This window comes from Gigantopelta aegis, chromosome 10 (genome assembly GCF_016097555.1).
Source record: "Gigantopelta aegis isolate Gae_Host chromosome 10, Gae_host_genome, whole genome shotgun sequence".
Taxonomy (NCBI): domain Eukaryota; kingdom Metazoa; phylum Mollusca; class Gastropoda; order Neomphalida; family Peltospiridae; genus Gigantopelta; species Gigantopelta aegis.
Window position 1 is genome coordinate 62,417,263 of NC_054708.1, and position 13,127 is coordinate 62,430,389.

Sequence of the window (13,127 nt, forward strand, 5' to 3'; positions counted from 1 at the left end):
TCCTTATATTTGTTATAAAAACAAAAACCGAAAACAAACAAAACGAAATTTGAAGGCACAAGCTACTAGTACTCAGTAACTTAAGTTTGATTGAAACAATATTTATTGCCGTCAAAATACTAGTTCAAAACGGTTTGTGATTGGCTAACAGGCAAAACCTTTAGAGTAAAGTAGCGACGTGTACTATGAGTATAGTACAAGGTCTGTACATTCATTTTGAAATTATATCTGTATTGATAAAGTTCTAAAATGTCGTTGTTAAAGTGGCTGAACACAGTTCAGAAACCAAAATTATCGGGTTTACCAAATCCTAAAGAATGTTTGTCTGCAGAACAAGTGATGTCTTTTGAAACTGCCAACAACGCCACCGAACAGATAGAGACTAGTAAAGTGAACCCAAGAAAACGTAAACACAGTGATTACGGTCTACATGTATATACTGAAGAAACTTGTGCTAAGTTTTCCCGTTATGCAATCGATCATGGAGCGGCTCGCAAATTTACTGTTGATCTGGGTAAAAAACTTAATGAAAGCACTGTTAGAAGTTTAAAGGCGTCATACTTAAAAACAACAAGGATCACCAATGATGGCAGTTCATTAAAGTCATTGCCGAAAGGTCAACGTGGACAGCCCCTTATGCTTTGCAAGTACGATGACTTGGTGAAAGAATGGGTCAAAACCATGAGGATTCATGGGGGTGTCATCACCACTGCCACCGTGACCGGTGCCGCGATCGGAATTGTGAAGAAACTTGAACAATCAAAGTTGCGCGAGTTTGGTGGGCCACTACAAATCACAAACACTTGGTCGAAATCATTTTTATCCAGGATGGGCTATGTCAAACGGAAAGGGACGAAAGGAGTAAAAAAAAAGTGCCCGGTGATTTTGAAACGTTAAAATCACAATTTATCGATCGTGTGAAAAAGGCTAAGAGTGAAAATAACATCCCTGATGAACTCATCATCAACTGGGACCAGACGGGTGTCAACCTTGTACCTGGGGGCGATTGGACATTTGAAGAAAAAGGTGCCAAACAAGTGACCATCAGTGGCAAAGATGACAAGCTCCAGATTAGTCCTGTTGGCTGTCTCGATGGCTGAAGAACTTCTCCCACCACAGGTGACATATGGTGGTAAAACTGACAAGTGTCACCCGCATGTGGAATTCCCGGAAGAATGGAATGTTACACACACAGAGTCACACTGGATTAACGAAAATTCAATGTTGGAATTCTCTGAGGAAATTGTAATTCCTTACATGGATAAAATGAGAACAAATCTCAAGATGGCAGATGATCAACGATGTATTGCTATCTTTGACGTGTACAAGGCACACCAGTGTAAAACATTGCTAGACAAACTGAAAAAAGCTCACATTCAGGTGGTCTTCGTTCCTGCTGTGTGCACCGATCAGCTACAGCCGCTGGACTTAACGTTCAATAAAAACTATAAGATGGAACTAAAAAGGTGTTTCATTCACACGCGAAATAAAGCATTCTACATTTTCACAGGCTGTAACAAGGGTCTATGCCTTTAACATATGTAACACTAATTTAACATACGCATAACACCTAAGTGGCCCGATGGTACAATAAACACATAAGTTACCAGATTATTAGCAGGAAACTTGAGCTGACGATGGAGTTTGCCATCTTCGTCCATCCCGAACACGGCAGTGTGAATGACCTTGACCGAATGTCTGTGGAACTCGTCAAATGGAACAAAAGCAACGGCAGCTCGGATCTTGCTACCTGTTAGTTAAAAAACAATCTTTAAGCAGAAATGTCTCAGTATGTTGTCACTTATTGTTAGCTAACAGGTGTTAGACACAAGGTTACTGTATGAGATGAAATCTACTGCTGCAACATGTCTTCAGCTGAGCTATTTTGATTTCCCAAAATATATTAAAATTATTTATTCATAAATGTAAGACAGACCAGGGTTTAAACTGTCTTTTGCCAAATGCAATTAAAAGTTGAATTCAGTGAATATATTATGTAATTACATGTACTAATTCGCCGAAAAAGCTAATTCAAAAACTGTTTCGTTTGTTTGTGTATAGCTATTTTAAAAAATAATTCTGTTTAGCTACATGTTACTTGAATTTGGCTTCGCACTTTCTGATCAAATTCGCCAAATTGCTATTAATGTTTGGTGTCTACCTTAAACTCTTACAGACTGCCAATTCATAAAATGTAAAATGGAGAAAACTTGAGGTGTTTTCTCTTTTTTTTATAGATGCATCACCTGTCCTCAAACTAGTGCATATTCCCCTAAGAATAGTAGTCTGGTTCGAATATCCCAACAGCCAATGGGATGGCCTAAAATTCTTCTTGTTGGGATGTTCAAACCAGACTACTATCCTTAGGGGAATATGCACTAGTTTGAGGACACGTGATGTTGAAAAGAAAATAGTTTCCTGACTTGTAAAGAGAGTCTAGTTTCTACTCCATTATGGCTGCAATTTCAGGTACATGTAATTAATGACAGATTTCAAAATTCAAGAAAGCAAATGGACATTTTAGGCATAGATATTTAAAATACACTAAGTATTATAATTTTTATGCCTTGCAATCTGTATGAGCAACAACAGTAATGAAAATTACCTATTCGTTTACATGCAAATCCAATAAAATCTGGAACGGCAAAGAGTTTTGCCTCACTGGCCTGGTCTCCTTTCACATACTGAAAATTAACAAAATCCACATGCAATTACATAGATACCACTTTAGTGTTAGTTTAATGTACAAAATGTTTTATGTTAGTTCACTCTGTAAAGGTGATAAAAACAACTATTATTAATGAAGAGTAATTGTGACGGGGGTTTTTCGCATTCAAAGTGTCAATTTTTTTTTTTTTTTATAAAAGCTCAAATTTGTATTAAAATGTTTGTTCTCGAAAATTATTAAAATTTAAGCCCTGGGATTAAAGATGAGCTGTGCTGGTAATCTTGTAGGCTACAAAAATAAAATCAATTTTAATACTGACACATGTAAAATAAATCCTTTTGTCTTAACTCCCCTTGTCACCTTCTTCAGTTACGGTGAGCCCATTCGGTACGTAGATCTCCTATACAAGTCATGAGTATTCTGCTATGAGTGCTATGTAAACTGGACCCTGATCGAAACTGTCAAATGTCTATAATGGTTTTATTCTGCTGTGTATGATTTTCTCAAACAACGATTTTCCCCAAATAGAATACAGTGAAACCAGTCTAAACCAGATCATTCCGGGGACCTAATATTTATCTGATTTAGACAGGATCCAGTGTTTAGATGGTCACATTTTAGTATTTGGAGAATTCGGGACCATGAAACTTGGCCAATTTTGACAGGATTCCAGTTTGTTCTAGGTCCAGTTTCGACAGGTTTCACTGTATTTCAAAACGACAATGATTATTTTATAAATTTATTATAACCAGTGCCAATGTCCATCATAAATCTAAATGTACTCACCTCAAAACGACAATGATTATTTTATAAATTTATTATAACCAGTGCCAATGTCCATCATAAATCTAAATGTACTCACCTCAAAATGATTGTTGAAACATATTCTCACTCTCAGTCTAGCATGGTCAGATGTTTCAACCTAGCAAAATGAAAAAGAGACAATGAAGTATTTTATGTATGCCAGGGCTTCTAGATTATGGTAGCCCCACTTCCATGGCTAGTGATATTCAATGCTGGGCTAGTAAATAACTACTATTGCCATGCCCGACGGCTAGTGAAAAGAAAGAAAAAAAAGAGTCTAATGCTGCAGTTAGGTCTATTTTGTAAATATATATATACCCACACCACCACCACCACCACCAAGTGTTAGTGTTTTTAAGCTCTATCTTCCTGTTTAGGTGTCATATCTGATTACTATTAATTAGTAAAATTATATTAACTTAAAGTAAAGTAGGGCTAGTGAATTTTTAATCGTGGCTAGTACATTTTTAAAATCACTGATCCCATGACTAGTGGATTTTTATAAAATTCTATAAGCCCTGTGTATGCACTAATCACCTGTTAAATATATTCTTATGACATGTTTGTCCAATCTGTTTTAAAATATGTTCAACATACATGAATACAATTATTTGTTGAACATGTATTTAAATATATTTATAATGTTCTTGTTCATTAGGATTTTTTGTGTGAGCACGCACTTTAAAAACCAAAACAAAATGTTGTTAAAACAAATTGCTCTTTTAGTACTGGATGGGTGTAGCAATGAATACTCTTTGTAATTTGTATATGTGTGAAAATGTTGATAATAAGTAGAAATTCAACATGCATCAAAATAAAATGTGGTACATCTTGTCAGTGGCATTCTAACATACAGTGGTTATAATTTACAGAGATATGTGTGTGTGTTTGGGGGGGGGGGGGGGGGGCGCTCCAAAGTGCCCCTATTCTTTAAAATTGAATGAATTAATATAAATTTGTTTTTAAGAGAGGATGGTTGTAATATGTTAGTTGGCTGGGTGTTTTCAGGATGGAATGGCATATAAATAATGTTAGTATAGTTTAGAATAATAAAAATGTCCTCACTACATTTGTATTTTTCAAATCTATATACCAGCTGCATAAAACATGCATGCATTCATTCCTGTTATTAAAAGCATGCTTGGTAAAAAGTATCAAAATCATACTTTATACAAACTTGGTAAAAAGTATTAAAATAATACTGTATACAAGTGTGGTAAAAAATATTAAGATCATACTTTATTCACATTTGCTCAAACAATATTAACAACACATATACATATACATGCTTACTAAGGCTCATTTTCTATTTGTTTACATGATTATACTAAATGGTGTTTCAAGCTATTTCAGCTATTTAAACTGTCTATCTAGATAAAATCTGATAGCCAAATTACTAGCGGTTAACAAAGGAATGAATGTTTATCCACACCCCAGCATGAAAAATACACTGGTTATTGGGTGCATGGTTAAAGAGACAGAAATCCATGTAAAGATTACATCTCTCCACTGATATGAAGCCAGTACTGGAATACGAACCCAACACATACCAAATGTGGTTTTTTTTTAACTGACCCCAGATCAATAATAATGTCAGGGTTGGGGAGCCTTGTATCACCACCGTACAATACAGTTTTAATTACACCAAATATATCCAAGTAAATGAAATATTAGATAAAACAAAATCTTAATACTGATGGCAACCGTAAGCCGGTAGCATGGTGGTTAAGCCAGGGCATAAACCTGCACAATATCTCATTTTGTACCACGGGACGATATTTAAACATCTTAGGTAACCGGAATTCAATTTACCTGATTTTGATCTACATAATAGGTAACACAAATTACATCTGCATACTGAATATCAATGATTGTGATTTTTGTAACATTTAATTTCAGAATGCAGCGGATCACCATGAAACTGACTGTCGGCATGTATTTAACGCTTCGTAACCAACATTAAAACAGAATAGAATGACAATTCATGAAAAATATTATGTCTTGCTATAGTGTTGGCTATCAGTTGGAATTTCATCATTGATCATTGGGTTATAACTGATTTGCATTAACCGATCAATGCTCTATTACACAATAGTTTAGAATTATATGCACTTAAGAATGATGTGTTTTATTAAGACTATGCACCGAGGGTGTACTTTTTCTATCCCACATGACCACATATGATGGGAGTCTATTATTCAATATCAGTTTTCTTTACTTACACATGAAACCAAACACAAACCCATGAATTACAGCAGTTTCATTGTTTAAACTGAAGAAACCATTACAGTTAATATTATCAGCAACTATAGATTATAGATTACGAAATTTTAAATCGATCATCACATCAGAAGAGCCAAACTGATCAATTTTCCATTATAATCAGTTATTGGAACATCACTACCCAGCCGTACAGTATATCTCACTTTGTACGTGACTTAAAAGCTTTACTCAATACCACTATCTACATGCTGATTATTAATTGTACAATTTCAGGGTTTTATCACTTATGTTTCTAGACTCCGATAATCGACACCATTACCCAAAGACTATCATGTTGTTTTTTATTCCCAAGTTTGGAGTATCAATGAAACTAATTAACATGTTTTATTATTAAAGGCATATTTTAAAAACAATACATAACACTTGATATTAATTTGAATAAATACAAGTATATGTACAGTATTAGTCTTTTCGAATCTAACAAAGCTTACTAAGATGTTTTTTAAATGAAACTGAAAATTCTCAAAATTTTATAAACAACACTAAAATTCCCAAAGTCAAAGCCATGGGTGTAAAGTAAAATTTTAGAAATAAAATGCTGAACGTACCTTATTTCAAACATGCTTGATTAGGAAATCACTTGATACATGCTTGCTATAAACTGTACAACATTCCTTAAGTTACATGCTCATTAAAAATGTACAACAAACCTCAATGTCTCAGTGCAACTCGTGCTATACAATCCTGTGAACAAGTTTTCAAAAACTCTCACACTTCCTATAATTGCTCATTTTAAACATGATCAACACACCTCGAGGATATCAGTAATAAAATCGGGTCCCAACATCAGGCACAGAGATTTAAGAGCATTTTCCTTTTTCGGTTTTCCAGCTGGAAATAGAAATAAAACAATATTAATGACATTTCTAAATATTTTTGTTGTTACCCTTTTGCTAACAAACATATTATACAGAAAACAAAATCAATGGATTCCTATATTAATCGAGACCTGGGCCCTGTTTCACAAACTGATCTTAGTTCATGCACGTGATTAAGGCGATTTGAGCACTAAGATTGCTTCATTAAACACGGCCCTGAACAGGTCCCAAATGCATAAGGAAGGATTTTCAGTTTCTAATCTTGGCAAATTATCTTTCTGATTTTTATAAAAACTTTCAAATTTGTATCAAGAAAGCATTATTATTATTATTATTATAGATAATGTGACATATTTACCCCATGCAAATTAACAGATACACCTGATGTACCATGAATACTACGACAATTAATAGCCTTCAATATATATATATATATATACCATCTGTTTTTGACAAGGATAAATTCTTCAACCTGTTATATCTCAAGCAAGTGCTCTTTACCACTGAGCTAAATTAAGTTCCTTTTGAATAAAAGATTGAAGTAAACATAGCAACAATATTTCCAGGTAATGACCTACCACTCAAACTCAACACATTGAACTCGTCATGTGGTCCCAAAACAACGAGATCCGGTCCAAACAGAATCCGCTGAGTCTTCTTCATGTAGTTATACACCTACAATACATAGAACACTGTACAACTACATGCAACTCACTTCATTAGTCTAAGAAAACATGTAGTAGGGATGCAAGGTTAATCATACCCTAACAACTTAACAACTGACTCTCCAGTTAACCCCCCCCCCACCCCCCCCATCTAGTGACTTATTTCAAACTACCATCATATTCATGTTAAACTTAGTTTTTCTAGTAATTCCTCAAATGACTAATGAATGAGTAAATTTTATCAAACCTCCACAACAAAAAATACATTCAATTTGGCTATTGGTTGTCAAAACAATAGTAAATATATAAATGACCAACATCAATATAAAAATTCAAAAGTTAACTTAAGACAGTGTAAAGAGCCCTGCAAAAAATACAAATATGACAGGTAAGTAAAATTAAAATTTAAAATTAAATTGGGTATCTCTGAGAAAATGCACAAATGATGTGCTGACAGGAATGGATCTAAGTATTGGTACTAAATATGAGCTAAGTACGAAAGCGATAATGCTGGTAGGTATATACATGTAAGTCTGGAATAAGGTAGCCAGTACCTGTACTTGCCCACTCTCTCAAAGTGGTTATATGTTATTTCACTAATGGAGTATGTAACCTACATGTAATGCATATGATGACAAGACAATATTGACTTGTACACACCTGAACAGCAGTGTTACCGGGACAACGGTATGTTATCACCCGAGTTTTGTCTCGACCCTGCAACAAATCAAAAACGATAAGAGCCAGACTAAGAGAAGAAGAATAGCTATTTTAAAACAATATATTTGAAACCACTCATGACTACACTATAAAAGGTTACAGGACTGATATAACATACTAATATTTAAAATAGTTCAGTTAAAAATATTGTTTAAAGGAATGAAAATAGGGCTGTAAATCAGGAAACACAGTCCAGTTTTTTTTTTTTAAAGTTGTATGACACTCTGCACAACATTATTTCTTTTTAAAATGTATTTAAAAAATATATATATATTTTTAACAAATCAAGGTTGTTACCTATTACATCTTTGAATCATGAGTTGAAAGTACAATGTACTTCTAAAATTACTACCTCTTAACAACACAATACAGAAACGTGACTACAGAGATTCAATAAATAAGTGAATTGTGACCACATACATCAACAATATCCGGATTGATGGACTGTGCAAAGTAGGCCAGCTTTCGGATGTCTCCTTCACCAATACCCCCTCCAGCCCTACAAACACAACAAAAATCACAGTTACTTCTAACACGAACCAGTCAGTGTAATATCTCATCGTATGTAAACAATCAGCTTTTAACTGGGTTTTTTATTTTTATTTGTTTTATTATATCATTATGTTTTGAAGATTACAAAGACTTCAAGTATTACATCACTCTATTTTTCTGAATCTGTATACAATAGTGATTATAAATATCATTGGTTCCAAAAATTAACATGAAATTCCCACAGGACCTATTTTTGCTCCATATGCCACTACACTATACATTATTGTACAATGAACCCTCATGATAATTATGGTGTCATAGGATGTAGCAAAGTGTTTCACAGCTGGTACATCAAATGTTATGTGGTATGCACTGTCCTGTCTCTAGGTTAGTGCATAAAAAACTCCTCCTTGCAGACATTCAGTAGTCTATATACTGACAGCAAGTTAAGTTCAGTCCAACGCTTGTCATTAACATTCGCTAAACTCGTTTTTATGCTACACAGTAAAATGAATGACCACTTCGGGAACCAGTCCAAATAGTTCGCAAACGTTACCGAAAAATGGCTGACTGAACTTGGGGCAGGTTTCTTTTCTCATTTGCAATTCGACATAAAATAGCCATTAATTAAACAATCTCAATCAATTTACATTTTCCATGACTTGCTATGACCCAATTAAAAATTCCATGACTTTCAAAGCCTGGAAAATGACATTTTCTAATTCCATGACTTTTAAGGATTTCCAGGACCCGTATCGGCTATTGGATGTAAAACATTAGGTAATTCTGACATATAGTCTCAGAGAAGCAACATGCTATATTTCCCATTAGTAGCAAGAGATCTTTTATATGAGAACCCACTGGCACAGTCAGAGGACCACCCATGGCACCTACGCCCCAATCAAACTTTTTTTATTATTAAACTGTATTAAATTTAATGAAATCATGCATACATATAGTGTGGGTTGGTCCACCAATATAAAATCCTGGCTATGCAATCATCAAGCTTTAACTGTAGAAATGTCGAGATAGATGGACATGTGGATGATTAGTGCCCAATGGGCCCACTGAAGGGGATCAACTTATGAAACAATTCATCCAGCTTTAACTGTATGCACCATCCCACAGGCAGGATCACACATACCACGGCCTTTAATATACAAGTTGTGGTGTACTGGCTGAACGATAAGTTGCCCAATGGGCCCACTGAAGGGGATCGATCTGCCTGTTACTGAAAGAAACAATTCATCACAGCTTTAACTGTAGAAAATGTCGAGATAGATGGACATGTGGATGATGAGTTGCCCAATGGGCCCACTGAAGGGGATCGATCTGCCTGTTACTGAAAGAAACAATTCATCACAGCTTTAACTGTAGAAAATGTCGAGATAGATGGACATGTGGATGATGAGTTGCCCAATGGGCCCACTGAAGGGGATCGATCTGCCTGTTACTGAAAGAAACAATTCATCACAGCTTTAACTGTAGAAAATGTCGAGATAGATGGACATGTGAACGATAAGTTGCCCAATGGGCCCACTGAAGGGGATCGATCTGCCTGTTACTGAAAGAAACAATTCATCACAGCTTTAACTGTAGAAAATGTCGAGATAGATGGACATGTGGATGATGAGTTGTAAACACACCGCAGTAACTCCTCTTCAATGGGACGAAGTGGCTTCTCCCACAGTTCTTCATCTGCCGTCAACATGTAGGCCCGTGGGCCTAACACAGCACGCACCTAAAAATAACACAGTACTAATATTATATTTCCATTACAACAAAAAGTTAAATTTTGTGAGGTTTAACACCACCACTGCAGCACACTGATAAACTGCCCATCTGGATGTCAAGACACGTGGTCGTCAGAGGAAACACACTACAATTTTCCATTAACTGCAAAGGATCTTTTACAAACAGGACAATACATACCATTGCCTTTGATAGACATGGGGCACTAGTTGAGTCATATACAACAGGTCTGATGCTAAACTTTGTAATTTCATTTTATCTTCAGTGTCCTGTCCAGGACAGTGGGTTAACAGTTAGTTACTATGGTTAGTAAGACGGATGTCCATGTAATGGTTATTAAAACTCACTTTTGATGTGAGTCAGGACAGTGAGTTAATGCTTAGTCACTATGATTAGTAATGGCTATTAAAACTCACTTTTGGTGCGAGTTGGCACCGAGTTGCAGATCAATTACCACTGTGACTGTGATTGCACAAAAAGAGGCTGGTGATATCTGTCAATCATTCATTCATTTATCCATTCATTCATTCATTTAGAGTTGTTTTTGTGTTATATTCAATGAAGATTCAAGCAGATTGTCCTGGGTACACATTTCAGCTGTGCTGTCTGTCCAGGACAGTGGTTAGTGGTTAGTGGGTGAGCAGTCGGTATAGTGGTCTTATTCACAGAGTCTTTAAACTCGCTTTGAGTGGGAGCCGGTACCGGGATGTGAACCCAGTACCTACCAGTCTTAAATCAGATGGATTAATCACTGCACCACGAGGCTGGTGATATCTGTCATTGGAAGATCACCATATGTATGTCTATTGTCATACTAGGCAGGCCACAAATTTGTTACAACTTTCCAACTTGAATCTCACTAAATAAACCAGCTATGTATAAAACATGAAATCTTATGGATTTTATTCTTACATTTTGTTAATATGTAACTAAACAATGTCACCTCTGATAAAGCCACATATATATGTAACAAGGACCACATGCACATACTAAATGACTTACTTGACCAGTTTTCAGATCTTGAACATAGATTCCTTCATTCTTGTTCAGTGCTATTCTTCTCCTGAAATAAAAATAAAGTATAATTTCTCTATTACTGCTTATTTTACAATTTTTAAAATTTATTTTACTTCTCTTTTAACGTATAATAATTAGAAATAAAGAAACACTATTTTTAATTTACTGGCAAAATCACGAATATGAGTATGTTTATTTGGATTGCCAATCATTTCACAGTGTGTTCCACACATAAATACATTACAATGCATATATACATAAATAGGCTACACATCTAGTTTACTGCGTGTCAAGTTCATGACAAACCCGACTTGTAATAATTTGGACACTAGGAAACATTAATTTTGTTATATACAAAGACAATATACTGTCCACTTTATAACTCCTGACCTTTTCTTTAAAATGGTGACCTCAATGGGAGGAATATATCTGACTGGTCCTGTGATGAGCCACCGATCACCTGGGTTACGCAGAGGTGCACCTGAATAACACAAACGGATAAAACCTAAAATATTTGTGGCCGGGGCGAGGCTGGAACCACATTTATTGAATGATGCTAGCTGAAATATAACAAAAGGAAGGAAATGTTTTATTTAACGACACACTCAACACATTTTATTTACGGTTATATGGCGTCGGACATATGGTAAAGGACCATACAGATATCGAAGGAGGAAACCCACTGTCGCCACTTCATGGGCTACTCTTTTCGATTAGCAGCAAGGGATCTTTTATATGCACCATCCCATAGACAGGATAGCAAAATACCACAGCCTTTGCTGTATCAGTCATGGTGCACTGGCTGGAGCGAAAAACAGCCCATAACAAAAGAAACACCTTACTGGTTGAAAATCATCTACAGCTATAATGTGATATCATAAAACCGTCATATGATGTCACAATGGCACACGCCATACCCTATGACGGCTTTATGATATCATAGCGCTAAGATAGCTTCGAAAATCTGGGCCCTGGGCTTCAACTAGCCACATGGTTGAATTCACTGAACATTCTTTAAGTCATTTAAAAAAAAAAAAAAAATCAATTTGAGATGTAACATGTATAAAATATTTGGGTAGAATACTTGGCTAAAATTTAATCATCAAGTTTTGTTGTCTAGAGTTACAAACGTTTTCAAGAACATCTGAACTTACCGTAAAAATGTCTTCAAACCCAACACAAAAACACAAAAACGGCTTGGATAGGTGGGAGCGAAAAGAAGAAACTGTCCAAATCATTGAAGCAGAGTGATAAGGATGTAACTATCACGTGACCAGAACAGGATGCCATGACTCAGTGGAAGATTTTAGCCATCTGATTGGCTGTCCACAGAACTAGGGGTAAAGTATCATAGGTCAGAGGTCAGCTTATGTATGAAAACAAAAACTGTTATGCAGTCATGCAAAAATCATAGGGTGCTCTTGCAAAGATGGAAAGGAAAAAAAAAGGCTTATTTAAAGACGCACTCAACACATTTTATTTTACGGTTATATGGTTTCGGACATATGGTTAAGGACCACACAGATATTGAGAAGAAACCCGCTGTCACCACTTCATGGACTAATCTTTTTGATTAGCAGCAAGAGATCTTTTATATGCACCATCCCATAGACAGGATAGCACATACCACAGCCTTTGTTGTACCAGTTGTGGTGCACTGGCTGAAGCGAGAAATAGCGCAATGGGCCCACTGACGGGGATCAATCCCAAACAGACCGCGCATCAAGCAAGCACTTTACCACTGGGCTACGTCCTGCCCCTGCAAAGATGGGAGTCGTAATGCATACTGGTAATAATAATGGCAAAGATGGGAGTCGTAATGCATACTGGTAATAATAATGGCAAAGATGTCGTAATGCATACTGGTAATAATAATGGCAAAGATGGGAGTCATAATGCATACTGGTA

At 35.8% G+C, this 13,127-nt stretch overlaps 1 protein-coding gene across 1 annotated transcript in view; it reads right to left on the minus strand.

Moving 5' to 3' along the window:
- The window catches only part of LOC121382802 (major vault protein-like), a 51,159-nt gene that overhangs the window by 14,305 nt on the left and 23,727 nt on the right, over positions 1-13,127 (minus strand). Inside the window, exons 12-21 of the mRNA XM_041512420.1 lie at positions 11,610-11,700; positions 11,205-11,265; positions 10,097-10,191; positions 8,379-8,457; positions 7,899-7,955; positions 7,152-7,248; positions 6,507-6,586; positions 3,531-3,590; positions 2,606-2,684; positions 1,608-1,750 (exon numbers count right to left, since the gene is read on the minus strand). Of these exons, the coding sequence (XP_041368354.1) occupies positions 1,608-1,750; positions 2,606-2,684; positions 3,531-3,590; positions 6,507-6,586; positions 7,152-7,248; positions 7,899-7,955; positions 8,379-8,457; positions 10,097-10,191; positions 11,205-11,265; positions 11,610-11,700 (842 nt within the window). The remainder of the gene's footprint in view (positions 1-1,607; positions 1,751-2,605; positions 2,685-3,530; positions 3,591-6,506; positions 6,587-7,151; positions 7,249-7,898; positions 7,956-8,378; positions 8,458-10,096; positions 10,192-11,204; positions 11,266-11,609; positions 11,701-13,127) is intronic.